The sequence below is a fragment of the Strigops habroptila genome, chromosome 8 (assembly GCF_004027225.2).
Source record: "Strigops habroptila isolate Jane chromosome 8, bStrHab1.2.pri, whole genome shotgun sequence".
NCBI classification, from domain to species: domain Eukaryota; kingdom Metazoa; phylum Chordata; class Aves; order Psittaciformes; family Psittacidae; genus Strigops; species Strigops habroptila.
Window position 1 is genome coordinate 26,424,159 of NC_044284.2, and position 27,464 is coordinate 26,451,622.

The 27,464-nt window shown below is 38.8% G+C and overlaps 1 protein-coding gene across 1 annotated transcript in view; it reads left to right on the top strand.

Annotated features, from left to right (window-relative positions):
• Window positions 1-19,359, top strand: part of RSRC1 (arginine and serine rich coiled-coil 1) — a gene marked incomplete at its 5' end in the record, with an annotated part of 168,841 nt that extends 149,482 nt beyond the window's left edge. The window contains 3 exons of the mRNA XM_030496208.1: window positions 15,238-15,344; window positions 16,270-16,416; window positions 17,245-19,359. Coding sequence (XP_030352068.1) covers window positions 15,238-15,344; window positions 16,270-16,416; window positions 17,245-17,337 — 347 coding nt within the window. The remainder of the gene's footprint in view (window positions 1-15,237; window positions 15,345-16,269; window positions 16,417-17,244) is intronic.
• Window positions 19,360-27,464: the final 8,105 nt, after the last annotated feature.

Genomic DNA, 27,464 nt, shown 5'->3' on the forward strand with positions numbered 1-27,464 from the left:
GATGTGGCATATTTTAGTGTACACCAGCATAGCATGTCAGTCTTGCCTGTATTTGCTTTGAGCCAGCCATACTTCATGGAGGGAACGGGGGCTGCCTGAAATCTTGCAGCTCTTGTTCAGTGTTACGAACATGCGTACTTCACCTGGGAAGAAGAATGCCTTATTTTAATCCTTCTGTTTGCATATGAATAGTCTAAAATATGGCTTTATTTAATGCATTAGCCAAAAATCCATGAACAGAGAAGCAATGCACAAAGCCTGCAGATGGTTACAGGGAAATTGTATGGAAATTGAAGGAAAAGTAGATTAAAAATAATAACTTGCCTTATATCATCTGTGGAAGTGTCTTGCTTTGCCTCCATATGAAAATACAAAGCAGCATTTGTCTCTTTTCCTACACTTTTTATGAAATTAAATTAGGGGGGGAAAACCAGGTAAATTTTCTCTTGGAATGAAGCATGTTAATACATGGACTCCTTTAAGGAGAGATACAGCATCAATAAAATGTGCATAAATATTAGAAGAATTTTGAAGCTGGTATTTGAGTCATTTTATTCTAGGAAGTATAGCAGGTATAATTAAAATTTTACTTTCATATCTGCAAAGACATCCAAGATATCCAGGTTAAGCACAAAGCAGGTTCTCCCTCCAAAGGTAGGTAGTGCTGGTTCAAAGCTACAACTTCAACTAGCAAACAGGAAGTTATTTTCCCTTCCTGGGTATGTAGTATGAGTCAGTGTGTTTCATTAGCATCATGTTTAAAAAAATTTATTTCAAATCTTTTCAAAGACATATTTTAGATGAAAAACTGCCACCTCAGTTCTGTTTCATTGCTGTCTTTAAGAAGGTGTTTGAAGTGGGGCACACTCATCTCAGCCAACTGCAGAAGACCATCATATATTCAGATTTTAACTACTTCTAGTCTAAAACTGAAGATACAGGTAAACTTACAGTCTCTCTCACAGGGCAATTCCTGTTTGTTTGTTTGTTTTACAAATTAGAAGTCTTTAATTGTTTTCAGAATTTAAGACAGATGAAAATCAAAAATGTCTTCTGTATTTCATTAATATTGTGTATTTTACTGACATCTTTATGGCATTTATTTGTGCTAAAGGAAAGCCTGAGACAGCATCAGTTAAAGTAATGGGATTGTAAAGCAATCATGTAATTAGTTATCTGACTTAAGTCATTTGAAAAAAAATTTATAGCTACGTATTGAAAAGCTGCTTCTAAAAGGGAAAATAAACAGTGGTGTATGAAATGAGCAGGCAGCAAAAGGGGCGAGAATTCTCCTCTTGGAAAGTAGAAAGATCTGATTTTCAGTCCTCTTGGAAGCCCTGTGAATAATGCCAGGCATCAAAGACAGAGCATGAAGAGAAGGGTGAGAGATCTCGAAAATATGGGTTATGGACAGCATTTGGTGGAACTGGGTTTATTTTGTCCAAAGAAAATAGAAAGAGGGAGAGAAGTCTTCCAGTTTGATCACAGGCGAAGAGCTGCTCTGAAGGAGGGCTGGACATGCAGCCTGGACATGCAGGCACTGCACACATGGCAAATGTAATCATAATCTCCTCTACTTCAGGCATTCATTTTGTCTATTAAAGAGAAAAAGAAAAAAAATTACCCACTTATTTAAAAAAAAAAAACCACTAAAACTCCAAAACCATGGTAGGGGGGATTGCAAAACGTTGTTTTCCATTTGTGATAATAAATATATACAGAAATGTGCAATCTGGAGATGTGTTACAAACATGGTACAACCATTTTACTATGCATGCATTTTGTCTGATTTAGCAAATTATTCAAAACTACTCAATTTTCAATTATTTGTTTTGAAATGGTCTATTTTTAGGAGCTGAAATCTTGGGTTTGCTGTTCAGTATTGCCGAATTCCATGGTTTAAGTACCAAGAACGGAGCATTCTTCTGGGAGTTTCTATATATTTACTTACTTTCCCCCATATAAACCCCAGAATTCTCCAGAAATATAAAGCATATTTATCCATTGCTTAAATATTTCACTTAAATCCTGAGGTTTGGTCTTTAAATTTCCATTAATTTGCACTGTTTGGTCTATTGAGGTTTTCATTTGTCAAAATTGTTAGCTCTTAGGTATTAGTTACGCAAATATTGATGTGTAGCTTTGGCCTGTTAGCTATCAATTGAAATCAGGAAATCAATAGAGTTAATAGCTCCTTATTGCGGAGTTGATGCATTTGCAAGGCTGAGTCGCGTATTGTCAGGGAACAATCAATTCAGTCAAAAACTATTACACCATCACCACCAGAAACAGTTTCATAACGTGTGTTTATAGTTGACCTGAGTTTCCACAGCAGCTCTAGATGCAAAATATCAGGTTTTAGGTGTCTCTTGTCACAGGGTTATTAAGTCAGAGATGTGGGGGACAGCTCGGGTGGTGACAGCAGAGACTCAGCTAACTTGTGGCATGCTCTCCTATGGCAAGTCCTGGTGTGGTTTACAGTGGTTTATATAAATGGGGTTCTTAGGTAAAGACTCTGCTTTCTGGCTTCTAGCAGTAATGACAATTTCCTAAAGCTGTTAGTTGTATTGTTTGTGTCTGTGATGCAAACCAAGAATCTCAGAACTGGAGTGGTGCTCCCATTGATTTTGAAGCAAATAAGAAATAAAGAAATCAATTTACATCACAGATCCCAGCTGATGGGAAGCACATGAACCAAAGCAGAAGAAAGCGGAGCCTATTCTTCAGTTTCCTGAAATATTACACTCATTTTCTTTTCATTCTCCAAGTGTATGGTTATGCTTTCTTGGGTTTATACTTAAAAAGGGAATTGTGAAGCATAAAGGTGCATCTCTGAGATACCAGGCTTACAGATGTGTAATAGCATGCATATATTTTCTTTCATTTTTCTCAAGACAAATGTACAGTATTTACATTTTTAGTTTAAAACTCTTTGTCAATTAATTAAACATAGTTGAAGAATTTTGAGATGGCTACAAAATCTAAGTATATCTAGAAAACAATACCTAAAAATAACCGTGGTACTTACTGTGGTTTATATAAACAAATTTTGTAGGTATAGATGCTGCTTTCTGGCCTTTAGGAGTAAGGACAATTTCCTAAAGCTGTTAGCTGTATTGCTTGTGTCTGTGATGCAGACTGGAGTGGTGCTCCCCATTGCATTAGAAGGCAATAAAGAAATCAGTTTACCAGCTGGAAAATTATTAAATAGCATAGATGCTTTCCTGGGCTGTAAGTTGTGAAAATTTGAAGCAAAGCTATTGCTAAGTAAAAGGTAGAGAGTCTTTTAGAAGCTGAGTGGATTTTGGGGGATTTCTCCATTTAATACATCTTTATGATGAATAAAACTTGTAGTGTCTTACTTTAATCTTTGCCTGCTTTTGTGCTTCTCAAAAGCCATAGCTTATTGTGTAGGTGCTGCCACCCCAGTTTACCCGAGACACAGGTTTTTTGATCTGCCGGTACCAGGTTATTCTGGGGATCAGTGCTCAATTAGCAGATGCTGAGATTCTGAAAATAGTTGCCTTGTGAACTATAAATGAAGGATTATGGTCTCCAAGTCCATATTTTAAAGCTTCTGAAATAAGAAAAAGATGATCTGCTGGAGATTTAGGAGATGCTGTGTGTGTGCGGGCATGAGATGCTCGCCCTGCCCCACCAGCCTGGCAGCTCTGAATCAGCATTCAGCCTGCTCAGTACCCATGAAAAAAACCCCTCATGGTTATTTTAACTCAAACACGTGCATACTCTATAATCGCTCATGTTACTGAACTATACCAAAGTGTATATATGATCACAGGTGTGCAAACATCTGCTTTCATCCTCTTTCTATGTTGGTACAGTGTAATGGAAACAGATCCAGGTGATTTCTGCCCTGGTCCCATGCTTGCTGTGGGTGCTGTCCCCTGATGTTTGCGAGGCTTTCTGTAAATTACAGTGGAAAATAATCCATATGTTAAAGGGCCTTCTTAAAAAATTGTGTATCATTTCAGATCATTTAGCTATTTAAGCCATTTAGTAATAAGGACCATGCTTCATCATTAAACAGTATGAAATAGAGAGTTAAAAATCAGGAACAGTCAAATCTATCTATAAGTATACCATAACTGTGGCCTGATTTTATGTTAAAATGTATACTTAGAGGAGTAATTGAATACATTGCTCAATGTAAATGAGAAATGGCTCTATGAACTTTTAAGGAATTCATTATTTGCAGTCAGAAGAGCCTTATCTTTTTGATTTAGACTACAGTCCCACAGAAATATATGCATTTTCTCTAAGTGCATGTATAAGTCATCACACTCATTTTAAAAGAAATATGTATGTTCAAAGCATCAAACATCTAAATATTTTCAAGTTATTATTTTAAAGTCTATATTCCTATTCTCCAAAGTAGTTGCAAGAAAGTTGTGTCATTCATTTAATTTTATTTAAGTATTTTTATTCACTGGAAAAGGTAGATTTTTGAAGTCAAATTAAAAATCCAGACACTTGGTAAACATGTAGGATGAGTGAAATACAGACTAAATTAATGATACTTAAGATGACATACATAATTATAACAGAAAGGTCAGGGTAGATGGCAGCTTTCCCAAGTATAGAGTGTCAGAAAAATCCCCAAAGTATATATTTTAATTGAGTTATGTTTTCTTTCCTTCACATTGAAGCATTAAGGTATTAGCCCATTCCTGGGCCTGCGTTCCTAGAATTTAACATGGCAAAATTCCCAGATCTACATTTTGACAGTAAAACCACATCATGCATAGTCTCCTTCCAGCAGTGAAATACCACTTTGTATTTGTCTCCAAATCATCAGTTTCTTTTTAAATTTAAATGGAAATATATTTAATATACAGGGAAAATAAATTTTACAAGGGTGAGGATGAATTGAACGCTGTTTTTGAGGTGTGGGAAATGTGTGAAAAATGGAAGAAGCCAACAGATGTGACAGAAACAACCAAAAATGCACAGCAAAGGGCAAATAAACGGCAGATAGAGCGCATGGCATGTCCTGAGGAGCCAGGTTGGTTACACCAATCTGATGAGCCCTGTGCAAACAAGCACCAGGCTAAGCCTTGTCCCTAGTCCTGTCCGAAGCTTTGGAACCACAGGAGTTGCCCAGATCCAGGGCTTCCCTGGGCAGGGACCAGCCGTGGATTGAACCTCTTAGCAAAATAACCGACCAGATGCCCTCCCTTTGAAGATTTATGCTGATGAAAAACAAAACAAAAAATGGATCCGTACAGTCAGCCACTTAGGTTTTAGGTTTTCTTGGACTGAGCCTGGCTTAAACTACTCGTGCCAACAGCAACAGAAAGCTGGAGGGATGCTTTACCCCACCCTGTCCAGTACCAACCCCTTTTTTTCATCAGGAAAGAGGCCTTCAGGGGCTCCATGTACTGGGATGTGGGGAAAATTACTTCAGTACACATCTTCCCCAGGGAAGGAATTGAATGTAGTTGTTTTATCCATTAACAATTGTAAGAAAGTTGTTTGTTTGGAGTTTTTTAATGCCATTTTTAACGTCTTTGATTAGCCTCCAGCCTATCCCAGTTAGCCAGCATTCCTCCCCGTGCTTCTCCAGTTACACCGAAATATGGCTCGGTGCTAATGCGTGGTGCCTGGGGGAATGTGCCCCATGGGGATACCTGGGCTGCCTGGGGCTGTGGGAGGTCCTACTCACTTGGTAACATTGTCTGCCTTATGAAAAGGGAGGATGCACAGGAAAAAAAGGTTGGTTGTGTCCCGGGAAGGCGCTCTCCTCAATGAGAGTGAACAGAATTAGCTAAATTAGAGGTTTGGAGCAGAGAAGTAGCCTTAAAGATATAAAACGAAAGGCTAACCAAATGTTGAATCCCTTCTTACTCTTTTTTCCTTTTGGTGTCTTGCTTAGTGATGTACTCATTAGCAGAGATTTTTGAGCCCATGCATTATCTCTACAGCGCTATTCTGAGCTGTGTCTGGAACAAAGCATGTTTATGTGTGTGCAAATGTGGGTGTACCTTCATGCATGCACTTACCAAAACCATACTTCTGCATTAAACCAAATCAAACGCTTGGAAATTAAGGAAAAACAGAATCAAACATGACTTTTAAAGTGCTTAATTGCAAATTTTCTGCAGGGTCTCTGCCTCAGTCAGTGGTATTTCATTTTGGACAATCTTTAGTTAGTTATTTTATATTCTCATTATTCAAAATGCAGATCTGTATTTTATTTGACTGTAGCTATTCAAACCTCATCTTACAAGCAGCAGTATGAATTTCTTCACAGGGTGTTCCAGGGACTCATCTCTATGGGGTCTGAACATGTCATGAACATTAATTTATCCTCACAACAGCTTGGTGAGGTATTATTAATTCTGGGGTTTTGAGAGCAGAGATTGAAGGGTTTCAATTCTGGAGAACTTTTAAAGAGGAACATTGTCTCCACCATACTTAATCTTGCATTTTTTGTACCCAAACTCGGCTCCCATTTACTTCAGTTGCCATGCATGATTTGTTCAGTGCAGCAGCCTGGTCCAACCACTGTGTTCCCTGCAGAAAATGGGCAGGGTGGTCAATGGCCATGCTGCAATTACCCCCATGAAATGGAGGACCAGTCTTGTATCAAATGCAGTTCTTCAGGGCATGTTAACTGCAGTTAGCGTTGCTGACTGTCCCTTTACCCTGATCTTCTTTGCCGTTCATTTTCCTCTTTGTGCAACACACCTGTTCCCTTTTTACCTCCCCTTGGTATGGTTTCATCCCTACTTCAGGAGTTGCAGAGAACTCCAGGGAAAATGTCTTTTTCACCATCATCTGGAGCAGCAGCAGCATTTAGACTCAAGTCTGAGGATTTTAAGCTTGTACATATGTGTTGGATGTAATAAACCATGCAATGCTGTGTATATTAAGCCTATCTTCAGTCTTTCGGGGCTGAAAATAAAAAATCTTGGTAAAGCAGGAGCAAATGGGATTTCCAAGTATTATGATTTGACTAAATGAAGGTGAATTCTGAGTAAGAGGGCAAAAGCAGTAACCAGATGTTTAGAAGTCAAGTTTGCCAACACTTGGCAAATCAATACCATTTCACTGTGTCTTCATAAACAGCTGGACCAGCTGGTTTGAAATCTTCTGCAGAACATTAAGCCTGAGGTAGAGATGAGCACCCAAAGACTTTAACCCAAAACATTTCAGGTTTGACAAACTTGCAAGCAGCTCAAAGCAGTATCTTGTAGCAGGATGGATTAGGCAATCTTTGCTAGAAGTATTGTTGCAAGGGCAATGTATAATCTATAAATATAAAAAAAGTTGTCTTAAGCAATGGCCTAACAGGGTCATCAATATGGATTTAAAACAATCTTTTGCAAATGGGCTCTGCAAGACCTCTCAAAAACTTCGGTTAGTGTATTTTTGGTATCTTAAATTTTATTTTATACCATATGAGGGAGAAAAAGTAGGAATGTTTTTGGCTAGAAAAATGTTTGGAGTTGGAGTATTGTGGTGGGCCAAGGTGATCAGCCTGGATGGCAGGATTCCCATTCTGGAACCCACGTGCCTTGCAGCCTTCCTTTGGTTTCCATTGGGTTTGCTTTGTGTGTTGTTTTTTTCATCAGGTGAGTCTTTGAAAACTGTTTCAGGATTTGTAGCGTTACAAGCTCAGTCAGAGGCAGATTGATAGACTGGGGATAAAGGAGAGTGTCTAAATTGCAAAATACATTCATTTATTCGGCCAGCTGCAGTTTACATATGACAGCCACATCCATATTCACACCCGTACCTCCGCGCTACCTACCTCAAAGTGAGGAAGTACGTGCAGAGAGCATCGTGTTGATGGGTTTACTGGATTAGATGTCTTTTGCTGCCCACCCTGTTTCGGGCAGTGATTGTCCCAGCACTGTGGCTATTCAGTGCTGTGCTGGCAGCCTGTGTTGTGAAGAAGCAAGTTAGAGCATCTCAGTGAGAAGCTCATGTCCGTGTTCACAAAAACAGGGATGAATTAAGGAGCCTGTGAAGCTGGGGGAGACTGTTCTGTTGGTTAGATTTGACAGAAATTATGTCCATTTCCTTAAACCACAATCCCTCTTGTGAAGTCTTTTATTTTGTGTTAAGAAATGGTTTTTTTGTGGATCTTGGTGGCTGTGCCAACATTACATGTGTACTTACCGCATGTCAAATGGGTATTTATCTGAGAGACCAGAGTGAATATGTGGGATAAGTGTGGGACTTAACTGAGAATTGTCTTGTTTGTGCTGGCTAAGACCTCGATGAAATGGGATTTTAAATATATGTAGCATATTTTATTGGTGCTAGACAGATGTTTAGCTGGTGTGAATGGCACTATTTTATGCACCAGCTAAAGGCCTGGCCCAAGAAAGAAGCAGAAAAATAATTAAAAACAAACAAGCAGTAATTTACTAATCTACATTTATTTTTTAGCCACCTAAATGGTATACAGTGTTTGAGGGCAGCCAGAGGTGGTTGTAGCTGCTGTGCATTTCCCGTGATGTGTTACTGAGAATCAATATATGGACTGGAATAAAAGCATGGAAGTTACTGACACTGAGCATCACAGTGGCACCATGTGTCAGCGTGTGATACTGTGGAATTGTTAAATAGCGCATCTTGGAAAGACTCTGCAGATGTTGCCACACACTATAACATGCAGTAGGAAAAAAAAAGGAAAATCACTGGGCACGTACAATCACCCATCTTCAGCTTTCAACATCGCCTTTTGGCATGTAAACCAAAAATGCAAAAGCCTGGACACTGTGAAGTTTCAGCCCTGCTGTCCTGCACATCTTGCAGTGTGCCCAAGTTCAGCTACTCGTCTTTTTCCTGCTGTAGCCTACAGTAACACCAGATTTTTTTCATTATTGTACATCCAGTACAATATCCAACTATATACAGTTGGCTCCCTGTATATAGTGGGGTGTGGCTAGATGCAGAAATTTATTCATCTGCATTTGTATAATAGATATGTGTATAGGTTTAACATAGACAAATTGTTATATATTATACTTATGTGTAATATAACGCTCGTTAGTTTGTACATACAATATAGAGGTTATTTGGGATAGAGATATATAAAAGATAGAAGAACCCAGTAATTGCCTTTAAGATCAGAGCGCAGAGCATTACCTTGGATTTTACAAGGCCAGCGAGCAACAAAAGAGCAGTAATTTATGAGCTCAGCGTAAAAGAATAGCATAATTGCATTAAAAATTAATGCTAATGAACACTAAAATGGGGAAGGTGGTTATGATGAAAGTTTGTATTCATCTTCCCTGGTTTGCATGATGGCTAGTGGCTTGATTAATGGCTTAATTTCTATCAATTAGCGGGAAAAAATCTCCTACGAGACAAGGGTAAATTGAGCATTGAATTACATATCTTGCTTTTGTGTGCTGAGAAAAAAGAGCGGCGGGGCTCTGATATTAGCCACAGTGACAAATGCGGTGTGCCCTGCACCGGCTGCGCCGGCTCTCCCAGCGGGTGCTGCCGTGCGGCTCCCGGTGCATGGTGGGGGCAGCCGGCTCGCCAGCCCCGAGCTGGCCCGCTCTTCTCCCCGCCCGGGGGTTCTTTTGCTCCTGCTATTAATGAAAGGAAAACCACCAGCAATTTTAAGTGTACTAGGGCTGTTTCCTAATGCTTTGTTAGCCAAGTTTGATTTCTTCCCAGAACACGTTGAAAAATACCCCCAAAGGCCTCAAAATGTGAGTAAATTTAGAAACTAGCATGTGTGTGAAAAGTGCAACAGTGCAGGCTAAATGTGTGGCCAGAGCAGAAATCCCGGTGGTCTTAAGTTGCTTAAACTAAATGTTCTTAAATCCAGAACTCAATTGCTAAAGTTTCCCGCCATATCTTCTGCTCAATTTTATACCAAGTATTTCCATTCTTTTTAAAGAAAAAGCTATTAGTATCCAGACTTGTTTTAAAATACTGTGAAAACTAGGTTATAAATATAGTGTATTAAAATAGCAAATTGTAAGTACTCTAATAAGTACTACATTATAGATTTTATACTGTTATATATTATATATACTACATTTTATATTTAGTACATTAAATGTATATTTTAATACATTAAATATATAAAGTATAGTATAGAATACTATGTAGTATATGTATACTGTGTGGTATATAATATGATGTATTAAAATAGCATGTTGCAAGTACTGTAGTACTATTAGAGTGCTAGAGTACTTACAATTTGCTATTTTAATACATTATAATTGTACTACCAGAGTACTTACCATTAAGTTTGAAGAATACAAATCAATAATAAAAACTTTCTCTGGCCACAGGTGCTCTATTTGGGGTATGTTTTGTTGTTTCTGTGATTTTGTGTGGAAAAAGTTAGTTCTCTGGAAGTCTCAAGAGCTGGGAAATAGTGTGGCCAAGTGTTGAAACAGCGCTTTGACACCGCGGAGGGGATCTGGAAATGTTAGCGGCATCAAGCAGTGTTTATCCTGAGTTAAAGTTGTTAGAGGGAAGAGGTAGTTTTGAAGCTAATCCCCACTTCCCTCCGGCTGCCTCTCGGCGGGCGGCCGAGCAGGGATGGATGCAGGGAAGGATGCAGGGATGGATGCAGGGCTCGCAGCACCTTCGGGGCTCATCATCGCGATTTTCCCACCGCCCCAGACAAAGGCGGGCTGGGGCCGGCGTTGTGCGTGGCGGTGCCTCCCTCTAACGGCTGCGAGGCTGCCCGTGGGAAAGCGGGGTGAGGCGCCTCCGAGGGCTTCCCGCGGGCAGGAGGAGAAGGGACTGGGGGTACGGGGGAGTTAATGGCGTTAACACAGAAGCGTGCGAGAGCTGTTCGTGCCTTGGCGGGATCGTTGTGCTGCACTGGCGGGTGCCAGAGGTCTCGCCCCGAGGGCCGGCGTTGAAGGCACCAGCCAGGTCTTCCTCGCAGCTCTGCCGGTCACCCCAAGGTGTCCTGGGACCTCGGCGCTCCGACATGGGGAAAGGTGTCAGGGCTTGACGTCACGCTCTGCAAATACCTGCGGGCTCCAGCGTGTGCGCCAGTGGCAGGGGGGAGCCCCCGTTAGCATCAGTGTCTCCTGCACAGAGAAAAGATCTGAGGGGCGGGAGGAAATCGCTGAAAACCCCAGCCCCAAGTTTTGTGCAGTGTAGTGGTAACACAAATGAAGTGAATCCCACCCCTCCTGCTGGGTTCTCCCTCCTCTTCCTAACGCTTTCATTTTGTTTAATAGCAATATTCCCGTGCACTGCACTGTGGAAGACAGTATGTCTCAGCACCATGTAGTTTTTCTGTCTCTTGTCCAGATAAAAACTTAAGTTTTCTTTGAACATATCAGTTTGCACAGCTGAAATAAAAACAGGAAGCAAATAAAAAGCTCTGGGCATGTGAAAACAAACAGTTCTGTTGAAACAACACACAGTTCTATAATGCATTTGTGACTGTATCCATACAGTTGTATATATACAGTTGTATAAAAATGATACAGTATCACCTAAGCTAACCCTAAATAAAATGGGATGAAGGGCAAAATATTTTCCTCTTAGCTGGTTTGTTTAGTCTGCTGTCTATTTGTGTTTTCTTAATTTAATCCTCAATTCATAAACAAAAGAGCAGTACAGTTGCAACTTTTTTCTGTATTTTAAAGCATATTACTTAAAATGCATTATATTTTAAATGGGTCATTTAAATTAACCATGCTATATCCCTTTAAATATAATCAGTAAAATATGAAGAATCGTCTATTCTGAGGAATATTTTAGGTTAATTATGTCACTAGTTTGATTCTTAAGTTAGACCCACTTGAAAGAAAACTCTTTAGTTAAAGGCACGGGTTCATTTGCATGGTTAGGATTATAGGATTAGCAAGGAATCCGGTAAGTATTACATATTTACACCTAAAGATTATACAAGAAATATTTTAAGTATGTTTTTATTTAATGGGCCATTCACAAGATATTATCAGCCATTTAATGCTTCTATTTCAATGCTTGTTAAATTCTTAGCATGCTTCCTCAACAGTTTTGTCTTTAGAAATAAGCAAAGTAATCAGAATATTTTATGCAGAGCTTGCAGGCAAGTTACTTTTCCTTTCCTCTGATTCTCAAATGTTTCTAATTATTGTGCATGTGAAATTTTTGGGTGGCATCTAAAGGATTAACTCACATTTTATTCCTAAAGTGACATTTCAAGTTATTGCTAATAGACTGATTCAATATGAAAATAGGAGCTATAAAAGATGAGTTGTATGTGCGTATATTTATGTAGACATGGGAAGATGTAAATAGATGTGAATATAGATTGGAAGTGTAAAATATTGAATCACCTGTGAAGGATGGCATTCCCAGTTAAACACCCTGTGGCTGGGGTAACTGGGGCAAGAATCCTTAGATTCCTATAAAATTACATTAACTAGATGTTCCCCTAGTAGAATCAATTTTACGATAAGGGGTATAAACAATGATGTTTTTAAGCTATGGTGGCGTGCTGGAGGAGTGCAAGGGGGCGTTGAGGGCTGGCCTGGGCACAGGCTGCACCCCACAGTACCCCATGGCCCCCCTCAGGGAGGTTTGCCCTGGCCACGCTGCCGCACGGGTATCACCACAGCTGAGTGTCAGTGAAAGAGCTGGTGACAGGCATGGTAATTGTGACCGCTGCTAGAATTGCCTTTTCATAAAAAATGGCCTCAACAAGCCCTAGTTTTAGGGCTAAACAAGATTTAGTTTATATTTTTCACTATAAGACAGTAAAAAGACTTGCTGTGCAATGAGTTAGTATTGATTTTTTTTTTTTTGTCTGTAGCCTCTTAGCTTTCTGACTCCATTATTTTTGATTTTACTATGAAATACATATCCTTTCTACTGACATCTGACAAACAACATATGGAAGTCGTTTTATCTACCAATAATGTGTTTGTCAAAAAAATCATACACTAATGGGTTGTGCTTCCTCCGGTCCATTTTCCCCAAGTTAATGTCACTGATGTAATTCTAAACATTTAGCGATTTTCGCCCCTTAATAATTTGTCATTCCCGCAGGTTTGTGTAAGATTCATTTAAGATACTACAATAGGCTGTAAAGTGAGGGGAGGTTTTGTGAAATAAGAGTCGATTTAAATCTACATTCATCTGCCTTTCTTTGTTACCTGGATTTAACACTGTGACTACCAGGTACATCTTACCATTCCTTTATTTACCCTCAGACCCAAGAGCTTGATGGATTATGATTTCCTCTCCCTAGTAGGGCATTAGAATATTTGTTCTTATACTTCCTATGGGATCCTTAGGGATCTTTTTAGAAGAGAAGACTTCAGCAGCAAGGCAGCATAACTTTTAAACACACACTTAATTGCAAGCGATTTTTTTTTTCTCCTAAATTTCAAAGAATCAGGCCTCAGGAATTACTTACGCACTTTGCTGTAGTGCGGCTCTTGTCCTAAGCCTCACCAACACTGAGGCTTCCACAAACCTTTCCAGGGGTGTGTGGGCATGCACGAAATGTTAATCAGATCCATAGAGACCAAACAATATTCCCAAATAATTTTTAAGCAATGAGGCAACTTCTTGTTTGCTGCTTGAAAGTTTTGTCACTTCTTACATTTTGTCTGCCTTACCCAATTTACAAATGCTTGCTGCTTACAGCAAAAACCATCCACTCCTACGTGCTTCTGCACCTCAACCAACTTGGACTGGCCCAAATATGCTGCATATAAAGCAAATGGTTTTCATAAGTAAATAAGATGGAGATAAAGTGGTTAAAATTGTAAACGAAAGCCTGCAGTTAGCAGAAAGAATTCAGGATTTGCTTGTCACTGCAGTTAGGTGTAGAAGTAGGTAGAGAAGATGAACTGAGCAGTGAATCTGAAGAAGCAGAAAATGAAACAGACAGTAAAGCAAATACTTTTGTGTTGGGTGTACTGTAATGTACTACGCAGGACTGAGAATAAAACAGGTTTGCAGTACAACCTGTTGGTAAAAAACGAGGTTGTTAATTTAGCATGTGCAGGTCCATTCCCAGATTATTTCTGAGCTGCTGTTAGTTTATTTGCTCATCTGAAGCTCCACTTCCTTGTCATTACTAGACTGAAATGAGTTTTCAGTGGTTAGTCATTGCAAAAGGATGGAAGTTACATTTATTTTTTCTTGTGCAAAATAGAAAGCATTTTGCAGTGCATTTGTGTATCTAGCTGAATTTGGATTTAGAATTTTGTATACAGGAAAAGAATTCAGTACTTCTGAGTTTCTGAGTAATTCTGCAACCTCTTTTGGTGTGCAAGCATTTTTCCTGAGTTTAAATTTACTTTGCTTTGTTTAGAACAAGAAATGTAATCTTTTATACATACACATGTATGTACTACCAATGTATAATTACAGTCGCTCATTACTGTTTCATCCTAGGTTGCTTCTTCCTCATCTTTTTGGCAATCTCCTTTTTACTTTGTCACTTGAGACTGTGATTCTGTGACTCAGACTCATGTCCTCAGTATCAGATCAGGCGCCTGACGGCACCCCAGTTATGTGTTTAATGTAGCTCATACCAAGGTTGGCAGGAGCTGCTCTTCTTTGTCATAAAGTCACTGGGAGCAGCATTCGCTTTGACAAAAATAAAGACTCAGCCTGGGATTCAAAAACATCTTGTGGAATCTATGTGCACTGTAATACAATTCAGAAGCGATTTTGCTCATTTGGTGAAACAGCTGCAGTTCTGTCACCAGAGAATCGTATTAGCACACAATATTTAGTGTTTGTGTTAGGAATATTTTATTACCAGATTCTAAGACTTTTTTTTTTACACTAATGATGTAACTCTCAATGCCAAGCTAATCACTTAACTTGTCATGAGGAGAACACAGATGATGGCACATCTCTTGGAACATCCACAGCTGGACCCAAGTTCACCTCCATACAGGCAGAAGTAGTTTTACTGCTCCCTACGGATGGAACTCCACTGAGTTGTCTGCACTGTCTCCAAATCCTCAAGTTCTCCAGGAAATCCTCATGTCATAAATCTAGCAGTTATTCTGCAAGGACATCTCTAGCACATTCTTAAATTAGCATCTTGAATGATACCGTACATTGAATAAGAATGGCCAACTCACTGTTACTTTTACTAAAGGAGTTTTTCTGTTTAACAGAGTGGTTTAGGCTGCATTAAAAGTTGGGGGTTTTTTGTTTCTGGTATGTACTGTTGTAAAATACATTCAAGGCACTGCTTAGACACAGCATTTATCATAGGCTTACGCTAATGTATACTGACATTACACCTTCTCTTTGTAGACCAAGCCACCCTAGTAGAGCAAGTGAAACGAGCAAAAGAAATTGAAGCTATTGAAAGTGACTCCTTTGTTCCACAGACATTCAGATCAAGTAAAGAAGTCAAAAAGGTAAGTTTTCAATATCCTTTCTTGGTGCATAACCCTTTCAAAGTCAGGTGGAAGCTGCACTATTAATACAGTTTCCATTGATGAAAGAGCATCAATGTTGACAATCTTAAATCCCACCAACCTCTCCAATGTTCTTGGTGTGGTGTTCAAAGAACAAATTTAAATGTGCAAGAATTTCAGGGAAATCGGCTGTTTTGACAGTATATTCTACATATGCTGAGCAACTCCAATTTTAAAAAATTCTTTTAAAATCGTATAAATCCATGAAGATTTTTTTTTTCTTTTAGGAAAAGTAGAAGAATTAAAATCCAAAAGTAATCAGGCATTTACATTGTAATTAAAGGTAGAGATCAGTATTTTTTATTCTGCTTAACTGAAGTAAGACTTTAAGACCATATTTACTCCCTGAACCAAACTGGCATTGGTTTTAGACAGCTGTCCGAAAACTTAACACGGGACATCCAGGTTCCAGAATTTTACCTGCATTTTGGCTGCCATGTCTTCTAGGGAACTTGGATGCTTTTGTCTTTGGAAGTATGCAGGCAAAAGTTTTGTTCAGGTTTTCTATCTGAATTTTTTAATTACCACTGTTTGTTTCCCCAAGAACTTGCATTTTCTTGCCTTTTCAAAGTCTCTAAGAAGTTCCTGCAGCTTCTTCAGAAGTGATCCAAAACCCCAAAGCTAAGGTTCTGCAAGCTCTCTTATTGTCTTGGGCAATACCTTTTGGGTTTTTTTCAGCTCATGTGCTTAATCTGGACCTTAGTCAATGCCCAGCATATCCCACTGAGCATGCTGAGAACTATTTTCATGAAGATCCTTTTGTGGGCATGTGTTGCAACAGGAGGAAAGCTGAGCACTCAGTTACAATTCTGCCACGTTTGAGAGTTTGAGGATAAAATACTCAGATGTGTTTCTTTCTTTTTAGTCAACAGAACCTACCGAACTACAGTACGAACCTGTAACTATCAGAGTGGGAACTGTTGATACATCTGCTCCTGAAAAAGAACCACCATCTGCCAATATTCCTACTGCCATCAAATATCAAGATGATAATTCTTTAGCACATCCAAATGTAAGTGTGCCGATATTTACTTCATCTTTAGAACAAGACGGTCCATTGAACAAAAGCAGCTTCATATGACTAACAACCATTTTGCTGGGCTGCTTATCAAATAACCTGTTGTCTGAAGACCGTTAGCTAATGGGCCATTCATTGGCTTAAACAGGATCACACTCCTTGCATCATCCAACAGAGAATAATTACAAAAGAAGTTCACCAGTGGTGTAGTTTTAGACCTACAAACAAATTTTATAACGAAGTAGCATACTAATTGAATGCAGGGGAAATTAAGATACTGTTCATAAAAAAATCCCTGTTCAATAAAAATTCAGGAAAAAATGCTTTTGGTTTCTGTAGTTGGAAACCTGGTGGAAGACTCAGAACTTGTCGACCTTGCCAGATCATAAAGTTTTAAATACGTGACAAACTTCATTTGAAATCATTATGGCTAAACCTATGCAAAGTCCTTTGTAATTGGATACAGGAGTACTTCTAGTAGAGGATTTTTTAAGAATTAGCAAGTTAAAAATGACTTGCAGTAAATAGACCAATGCAAGTTCTGTATAGTGAACATTGCTAACAAAGATTAAGACTTGTACAATATGACAAACTTGCTGTTTCAGGAGAAGAGTGAAATTGGAATGTCTTGGCTTTCTGATTCTTAAAAGTCACTACCTTTATGAACGTATTTCTATCACCTTTGTATTTTAACACCCCTATGCAGCTGGGTTTTGCCTTTGGGCACCAAAATAGTCCACACATATTTCAACAGAGTATAGCAAATAAAGAGAAAGTTAATGAGTTGTTCCTGCTTTTCTTCCTCTCCCCCTTGTCTGTCAGCTGTTTATAGAGAAGGCGGAAGCAGAAGAGAAGTGGTTTCAGAGGCTGATTGCTCTCCGGCAAGAACGGCTGATGGGCAGTCCAGTGGCCTGAGCAAATCACTGTGGCCATCACATACCAGCTCTCCATGAATACTAAGAAATCCTACCATTAAATTGTTTTATATTTCTCTTTTGAGGGGATTGTAATACTCAGTATGAGTTGTACAGAAAATAAATATTTCATCTGAAGACGCAAGAATGTTCTATCCCTCAGTTTTTCTCCCAAACTCATTGCTGGGTGACTTGTATCGCTGAGCTACCCGCTGTAGCTGAGCAGGCTGTCAGAGCAAGGTCATTTTCTCTTTTTGTGCTGAATTCCTCTGGGGTACAAAAAACCTGACATCCCAAGAAGATGTAATTTTATACCTTCCAATCAAAAAAATATATATAATAATGCAGCAATTTAAAGAGAAATGCAAAAATAAGACTGTCAAAGTTCAGATTGACTAGCACACCAACAATAGGGGTGTGAGCAATACCACCCTGGGCCATTGCATCTGCTGCAGCTGGAGGAGGATTCAGGGCAAATGATTTCACTGTTATCTCTTCTTCCTTTCGGTGTGCATTGCGGTAGCAGCTTTTGAATCCCGAACATCTGTAGACAATCTCCTTGCTAAGGGGCTCTTCTAAATTGATGGGTTGATCCAGCTGCTCTAGGGTTAGTGTGGTTCCTCACTTATGATGGGCTTGAGGGGAAAGAAATGTTTCCTTGAACATCTGTTAGCATCTGGGAAAAAAATATGTTACTCTTTAAAACAAAATAGTAAAGTTTTCAACAGGTTTCAAGAAATATTATTTTCTGAGCAATTTTAAGCACATTAAATTGTTTGATAATCTACAAGAGACAGCTTTCTATGAACTCTTAATGGGAAATAATAGAAAGATTATTGTGTGTAGTGGTACAGACCTTTGTTGACCAGACTAATGGCATACCTATTTCTGTACAGAGTGACTGTTTTCAGTCTATGAAGCTTTCCTTTGTCAGAATGTGACTTTAAAATAGTGAATGATTAGTCTTGAATCTATCAGATTTAGCCCAAGTATACTTACCCAAAAAATCTGTCCTTCATTCAACTAAAGGCCAGAGATCAACCAAATAAAATACAAAAGTATTTCTTCTGAGGTATCTAGCAAAGCTGTGAGAAAACTATTACATCAGTAGAAGACTAAAGCTCAGACTAAACTGAGCCCTCACCTCTGGACATACCTCACTGGAAATGACCTGCATCAGCTTTCCCATGTGAGTGAAGAAATTCATAAAGCTTTTTTATAATGTTATTTTTCCTTGCTCTCTGTGGTGAAACAGGGGAAAAAAAAAAAAAAAAAAAAAAAGGATGATTCTGGAAATGTTGTCTTATTTCTTTAAATCACTGATATAAAAGGAAAATGTATTAAATTTGCATTCTAACATGTTTTTACTTTTTCTTCCTGAAAAGTGCTAGTTTGACTTGGTCCTGCATTAAAATGGCTGTGTTTCAATACTGCCTTGTCTGCAACAAAAAGTGGGAAAAAATTGTTTCCCTTGTTTCATTTCAGCATTTTCAAATGGTAAATATTTGTCATTGTTCTGTTTTCTAATCTCCTTCTGTGTTTCTTTTATAATAAATAAAAACTATATTTGATCTCCATGTAAGGTACAAGTGTAAATTCCTCTTTTTCATGCATAATGTTGGATAATTTTGATATTGTTATTGTATGCAAAATTACTCCTTTTATGTAATTCACAACAGTACAGGATATTAAAAAATTCTAAAAACTGGTCTGTATAAGTAAGTAAGACTTAGTGGTAATAATAGGGTGTACCTACTATTGCTCATAAATCAACATCTAAATTTGTCTAGCACATCGATGCTGGAGGAGAATTGTGAGCAATATCTGGAAAGAAAATGGAAATAGCATTTGAATAATCTGAACTGAATAGACATATGTACTGAAACATACCAAACAGAATTTGAAACACAGAGCAAATCATTATAAAGTTGATTTTTATAGTTCTAGTTGCAGATTAGTCATCAGAAGAACCGATAAATAATTACTCAGAACTCTGTGGTTTTCATTAAATATGTAACTTGTTTATTGGCCCAGTGTCTGCGTTCATTTAAGAAGAGGGGTTTTTTTTCTGCTTTAGGCCCTATATTCTGTCACCCTATCTCCATTCCTACTTTGAACATTCGTTATGCATACTTGAAGTTCATGAAGTTACTGGTGTTGCAAGATAAAGGAATTGTCAGGATGGTGTTTTTACCTAGATACTGTCTGTTACAAATCAGAAAATGTAGTGTCCTTGTTAGAGCCTAAAGCTCTGATGCAATACACATCTCTAAAGATGCCTGAAGCAAGTCAGCGATGCTCAAGTGTGTGTCCTGGAGGTGAGAGGTCACGTGGAGCTGACTCACAACCTCAGCAATACTACGTGTTGTGTCTTGCAAGTAAGTTTTAATTTTACTGTGGATGTCACATCGGGTATGGCTAAGCTGAATATTCAGAACACTGATCAGTGAGATGCAGGTGGCCCTTTGCCAGATTCACTTGCAAGGAGGCTCAGTGCTTTCCAAAGCTGAGCCCTCTCTAAGGGGTGCCAGATCAGTGCTCTGCCTTGCTGAGAACCCGCCGTTGCTGATTCCACAGCTTAAACCTTCAGCAAAAATCGACACTGTCCCCCTGCGTTTGCTCCTGTGGAGTAAAAGGAAGGTTGCATAAGGCCAGTCCAGTCGTAGGGTTGTAAGCATAAATCTTTAGACTGCAGCACTCTTGATTCAAGTTGTGTAAACTATTTTGCTTTTACTTGAATAGCATCCTGTGATAAATTATTCATTTTCCTGTCAAAGGTAGGGAGATATTTGAGTATCAGAAATGAAATATGGAAGAAGGCAGCAATATCAGAAATAAACTTCACTCTGTAACCAGCTATGCACAACTAAGGAGAATTTTGACAAACTTTTTGCTTAAAATTATTTTACAAGGCTTGGACACATTTATAAATGGATTGAATCCAAATACATGTGCACCCCACCGTTCCATGTGTGGGGCCTTTTTGCATGAGTTAAAACTAGCGTGTGTTACCTAATCAGTCAGGTACAAATTTAATTAACTGTGTCATAACATTGACATGAAACTCATGTCAATGTGTGCAAATTAATCACCACTAACCTGGAAAAACGCACTGCTGACTCACAACCCATGCTTCTCCTGATCCAAAAAAGTGACACCTTTCTACAAGAATCCTACTTGCTTAGTTTCTTTGCTTCTAATGTCTTCCGATGTTCTCACATTTAGCATTTAGGACTCTTGCCTATGGAATTTTGCTTGTTTGTTTGTTTTTCCACTTTGCTTCATGCTCCTGGTGAAAGGGAATGGATTCCTGATTAAGAAATGGAAAGAAACAGCTGTTTGTTAATTATCCAACTAAACATATGACTTGTAGCTGTGTTTTGCAGGCTGTAGAGATAGCAGTGACATGGTTTTGTCATTCAGGACTCATGATGGGGTGTCTCTGATACCATCAGCTCTAACACAAAGCTCCTCCTAATACCAAACTACCTTAAATCTGACTTGGATGAATGGTGTGTAAGAGTGAAAAGATAACGCTGTAACTTGAGCCATTCAGACTTCTGGTAGTCAGCAAAGACCTCTACCCCTAGAAATTACATTAGCAAACTCATTTCACTTAGCCTGCTGCACAGCCACAGTCAATTAAAATGAAACCAGGCTGATTTTGATTTGATAACTTTAAGGTAAAATGTTCACTAACCCTTTCTGACTTCTTGAGTTATCTAACATCTCCACAACTATTTTTTATTATGATAATTGCTTGAAAAGGAGCTGTATTTAGTTTTTATTACTATTGTTACAATATTTTAGAAAGATTTTTGCTACTAAAATAATATCTAAGAAAACACTGCCAGCCAGGAGATCAAATTTTGCTACTTCTGGTTCAGTCGCTCTGATATGAGCAGGACTGGATGATCCCAAAGGCCATTCTTGCATCAGTAACCCAAAACCAACTTTCTCGATGATTACAGTTCTCCATTTGTCAAGTTACAAGAAGGAAGTTATTTTTAGTGGAGACCCTTGAACTCAAGAAACCTGTTTCAGGAGAGATCAGCTTGAACCTATGATTTAATCCACGTATGACACAGGGTTGTGGTGCTGTGCTTATTACTCTGCAGCAGTAATAAAAGCAATGCGAGGATTATTATTACTCCAGAATTTAAAATATTCACCATTTGTGATTTTGGCTTGGCACAGCATTGCCTAATTTCTGTTGGTTGTTCCCCCTCCTCGTCTCCCTCCTTTGCTAAGACCCAGGAAAAAAGAGTAGCAGTGGCTGGGCCAGATTAGGTGACGCTGGGGAGCAAGACTTAGACACTGAGTCACTCTGGAATTGCCACTCTGGGTTGAGATGTGACACGATATGTCTACTCTTTCTGGAAGGAAGCAGGAGCTGAAGCTCAGGCCAGAAGAGTGGAGGAGGGAGCTCAGTGCTAACACCAGCACTGAGCTGCGCTTTGCTTCCAGCTGGGCTCCCTGCCCAAGGCATGCGCCTTGTGAGCTGGAAATGGTGGTCATGCAACGATTTAAACCCAGGTGAAAATCAAAATCACGTGTTGGCTATCATTTTGCCTCTTCAGAAATGGAATATACACTGGGGCTGCATGGTTGTATGGGTAGTAATGATATGAGAAGCCTTTTGGCCCTTGGGCATCAGTTTTGAACACACTATAGTGTAAAGGCTGTGGTTTGAAAGGTGGCATCTCTGCTGAGCTGTCACAGTAAAAATCTCATTCTCACTAGATGTCTCTGCCGTTCCAGAGCAGTTGTCGCTCTGAATCTTGGTGATGCCTAGAAAGGCCATATAGATGAGAAGCAGGTAAACCAAATTTACCTTTTTACTTCCTAAACAGAGCTGGAGTCAGGGTAACCAGGCAGGGCAGTTTGCCTCATAGTTTTCTGTTGCCTTAATTCTACATCTTTCCAAATATAAAATACCACTCCAAAAGGTAATCTCCATATATTTACTATGTGGCACAGTCCCTGAGGGAGTTTATAGGAAGGAAAAGTGGATCCTTCCCTGCCTTGTCAGCAAAATTGGCTGCCCAAGGGCAGCTGCCCCTCACTCAGTTTCTGCCCCTCACTCACCAGCACAGCAGTTTCTGGAGCAGAGGGGGCGAGGGGAATGGAAGGGTGTCCAGTGTTCCTCTGGACACTGCAGGTCTCCACGTCTCTGGAGGCAATGGCTGGATTTCCATGTCACAGTTCTGAAAAGAAGGCATAAACCTTACTTATTATTGTTACTGAAAGTATATACAGCTAACATTCACCAAAATGTCAAAATGCATTTTTGGATACCTTTTCACTGGATTTCAAGTATTTCTTTTATAAATTATTGCTGTCTTATTTCAGTCTTCATACAAGTTACAGAGCTGGGTGACTATGAGAATTGAGTATATATTTAAATAAAATATTAATGTGAATGTTATTACACATCTACCTCTAGTTGCTTGCAGTAGAATGATGCTTTTATCTGACATTTACAAACAATTTATAACAAACTGCCTTTGCAAAAGACTCTGCACGGGGCTGACATTACAGATGGAATATAATCAGCTTTGTAGCAACACAGTCAAAAGGCCACTTCCACTAAAAATATGCTTAAGCCCCTGGAAATTGCACTGCATCTTTAAGCCTACCTGTAAAAGAACTTAACTGTAAGAAGTAAGTATACCTCATTTATGCCAATACATTTTAAATTTAAATAGTAACTGCTGATCCTTACAGAACCGGCCGGGGACTGAGCACTGATTGTCTGAGTCCTCTCAAATTACCTTCAACCTTGATCCTGACATTGCTGGGCAGTGCATGGAAATACACAGCGTGGAGCTGATCAGAGCTCCCCAGTGCTGTTATCCTTTTTTTTTCCAAAATAATTCAGGTAAAGGACCTATTTTTAATATACTGTGCTGATTCTCAATAGTGGGGTAAACAGAGCTGAACATCTTCCTACACTCTTGGAAGTCTTGCAACAAATGTCGTTTTAAAGTAATTGCGTAATAAAAGCTGGGAATTTTTTCCTTAGGTGAACAGTGAAAACTCTCCTTGACAATTAAAACTGACAATTAATTCTTGCCTCACCTGTGAAACTAGTCATATTCTGAGCTATATAACTTGATGTTGTGATAACTTGTGCTTTTAATATACTTGGTTTCTACAGAACTAATTTAAATATGGCTTTAATAATGTCTGCTCAACTATCAAGATTCATTTTTAGTTTTAAAGACAAACAGCCTAAGGCAGGCAAGACATTTTGAATTAGTGCAATTGCTTGAACAAACACACTACTGTCCAAACTGTGGTCGCAGACTTTAAACAGTGGAGAAATTTGGCTTCACCTGGTGCAAACCACCTGCAGCAGGAAAATGTGCTTTTTAGTTTCCTGTGGAAATCGTCTCTTGCAGGCACAGGGTAAATCAAGCAACAATTGCTGCCTAGCTGATTTATAGCCTGGGGGTGTGTTGCATTTTTCTTTGTCTGATTTTACAGCTTGAGGCCTTGGCCAAATTCTGAGCTCAATTTTGGCAATCTTCACCATTAACCTGATAAAGACTTTGCCCCAGGAACACATTTGCTGCATTTACTCCCAGTGCCAGCAATTTGTTCCCATCTCTGCCTGGTTGTGAGAGAAATGCCCCCATCACGGAGCCCGGCAGAGCAGGGCCTCCTCTCTTGGTGCACAGGTTTGAGGAGAAGCCAGTCATCTCCCACATGTATTGCTGTTAGCCAAATGCACTGCCAAAAGAAGCACCAAAGCCAAGTGGCTTCGCCCCAATCATCAGAAAAACCACAAATGCCATGATGCCAAGAGTAGAGTGGGTTTTTTGTCTTCCAGTACCAAGAGAGAAGTTGACAGGATTTAAAAAATAAATATGTCATTCACAAAAGACTGATGAAGTTCAGTGTCTTCCACATGTATTTTTTGGTTGTTTGGCCATTGGGAATGGCAAAATGAGATAGCTGCAAATTACTGAAATAACTCAGGAACAAAACTCCCTCAGCTCCCTAATACTTTAACTTGTGCTGCTGAAGTTTTTATAAATCAATAGTTACTGTACATGATAGCAATGGAGCCCATTTAAACAAATACTATTTTTGGATCAAATTCTGGAATCAATAATAAGTGCTCCCACTGGGGCCAGTTCTTGACTGTTTTTTGGTTCTGCTGTTTTTTTAATAACAAGAATATATATATTTATATGCCTCAGTTTTCACTCTGCTAAACAAAAACAAGAAGTGAAGACAGAGGGAAAGGTCACAAAATTAGGGCAGATTAAAAGTAATGCTGTTTCAAGTGATGAAAAATTAAATGCAGGATTTTGTTGCCACAAGATGTAATTAAAGCCAAAAACTTAAAAACTTTCAAATGGCTTATTGCTTCTATAGATGATTTAACAAGTAACATCCAAATACTTTTAAAAAGAAACAAAAGCTTATCCTCCAGGTCTTGGAAATGAGTTTGTACACAGATAGTGCAACAGGCCAGGGGTAGGCTGTGCCACACGCAGCTGTCCGGCACTTTCTTGTAGTTTCTTACAAAATATCTAACTCGTAAATAAGACACTGGACACCATGGAGACTTACCAGGTAACCCAATTTAGGAATTCCTACATTGTTCATATTGGTATTTTGTAAACAGCTATTAAATAAGTAAATGAAATGAAATGCTGATTTTTGAAAGGGATCTCTCACATTTCTGCACATCTAACAGGATATACTTCACCGGTTCTTTCAGCTGACTCAAAGCAGCACACACAAACCTCATTCTTTTACTTTGCTGAAGCCTTACAGATATGGAAAGATTCAAATCACAACATGAGGATCTCTGTTGCAGTCTAAATGATATTTGTTGCCCTGACAACGGCACAAAAGCATTATTTATTAGTTCATACATTATTGATAATCCTCTAATTTGTGTGCGATGGGAGGAAGTTGGTCTGCAAGTAAGTTATAAATGGAAGGTTATCAACAGCGTGTGTAAGTTGGTGACAATTCTATATACAGCTAGTGCCAGTGCTCACTGCTGATGCCACAAAGCACGTTTCTTGCCCACTGGTGGTGCAAGGAATCTCCTGCAGCCATGAGTTTCTACTCCAGTCTATGATTAATATTCCTTTTTTTAATTTTTGGAGGTTTTTTTCAATTTCAAAGACAAAACAGTAGATTTTAAAGGTATTTCCTAATTATATACAGAGTCCAAAGAGAGTCTCAGGGGTGGACACAGAAATGTTTCCTATCACAGATTCTTGGGTGGGAAAATAGAAAATGTTGGAGTAACAGTAAAAGACAGAAATCTCTTCCTCTAAAAGCAGGAATTAATCTTCCCTAGTTTGCATCTTACATAAAATATGGTTCAGCCTGTCTACTCAAGGCTGACAATGTATTTCTGAAGAGACAAGAACAAAACCACGCCTGGTCAACTCTGAAATATAGTTTTAATTCTGTCTTGCTCCATTTATTTCATTAGGTAAATGGATTTATTACCCCAGTTTTAAACCATCTGACATCTCATTATAGTGACAGACCCGGCATCTCCAAGCACCAGTGAAGAGACTGACAGCATGTCTCATGATTCAGATGAGATTTCAATAGAAAGTATCGTGATAATGAACTAAGGAGTATTGATTCTTTCTTTTTTCTTGGTATTTTCTTTCTGTATGCAAACCAAATATTTCTTCTTGTTACATTTTAATTTTGGTATGCATTTATTTTTAAAACAAGAGAACCTTGTAATTTAGTTATAAGAATTACATGTTTTTAAATCTAGCTACCAATGTTGTCCTTCGGTGGACAATCTTAAAATGGGGTCTGGCTCTCATTCTCACAAACCAGTTGCTGGCTGGCACTTTGCCTATTTAAACACATATGTAGGAATGCAATTTTCACCTCCGAGTGTTAAGAATCCCTACTGGTTAAAAATAAAGCATAGCTGGTGACTGACCAGATATTAAGGCAGAAATATTCCTGTATTTCTCAGCAATTGCACCCAATGTTTTCCACATATTTTAGTATATTTTACCAAGCTATGCTATTTTAAATAAGTTAAATAAGTTCATCACAATCAGGTTCTTTTCTTCAGCGTTACTATAATTGTTTTGTAGTCTGGACGGAACACAAAACATAAGCGAAAGTGAGATAGCTGAGGAAACGAGCCCCTCAGCATAAAGAGTTAAGATGAACAGAAGTGTTAGTAGAAAATGTTTGGGGCAGGAATCTAAACACGTATCTTTAGAATCAAGGGAGAACAGAGAATTATAAATACCAACAAAACGTCAATATGGCAAAATGACCTTTTGTTCTAGATGAATATGTTCAACAAAGCTCTGAAGTCTGAATCAGATTTAAATAGTCATATCACCAAAATGAATAAGAATTAAGAAGGTAAATTAATTCCTAAGGGAAATCACTGTAGATCTCATTAGCTCAGGAACAAGATACCTTAAAACTTTTAATTAAAGATAATATTTACTGCAAATGAATAAGAGTTGGCAGGTTTCAGCAGAAACGATAATCTCATTTATGCGAAGTTTTCTTATATTAAGGCAGACATCATTAATCTCATTGGAGATGCCCTCCAGACTGACAGTGCCGTAGCACCAAGGTGATTTCTTACAGAAGTCTTTTTATCTACACAAAAGAAATCTAACTCAAGCAGACACAAACCATAAGAAGGCCTGAGCAATTAGAGATATCACTCTGTGCAAATAGAGTACTGACTTTATCATGTTAGTAAGCGTCTCATAATGAGCTCACTTCTAACAGGGCCTATCTTCCCACTAGCAGCCGAAAAATTAACAGTAACTGGAACTCATATTGCTTAGTTATCTGCACAGTCATCCAGCTCTGGATCTGCTCTGACTTGGAAAGAAATCTCTTTTAGAGTTGGAGTCTGCATAAAACTAAATAGCAAACTGTAGATGATACGATGTACTCTGAATAGCCATGGGAAAGCTCCACATTTCTGTTCCATCACTGTACAGAAGAGGTTTCTTTTTACAAGGCTGAATTCATACAAAGGCTACCCAGTACTAACTGAACTTGTAGTCTGTTCGGTATCTGTGTTCAGAAACTGTAAAAAAATACTGGTCAAAACCTAGGTAGGTTTTCGTAGAAGACTGCAAACAGCCA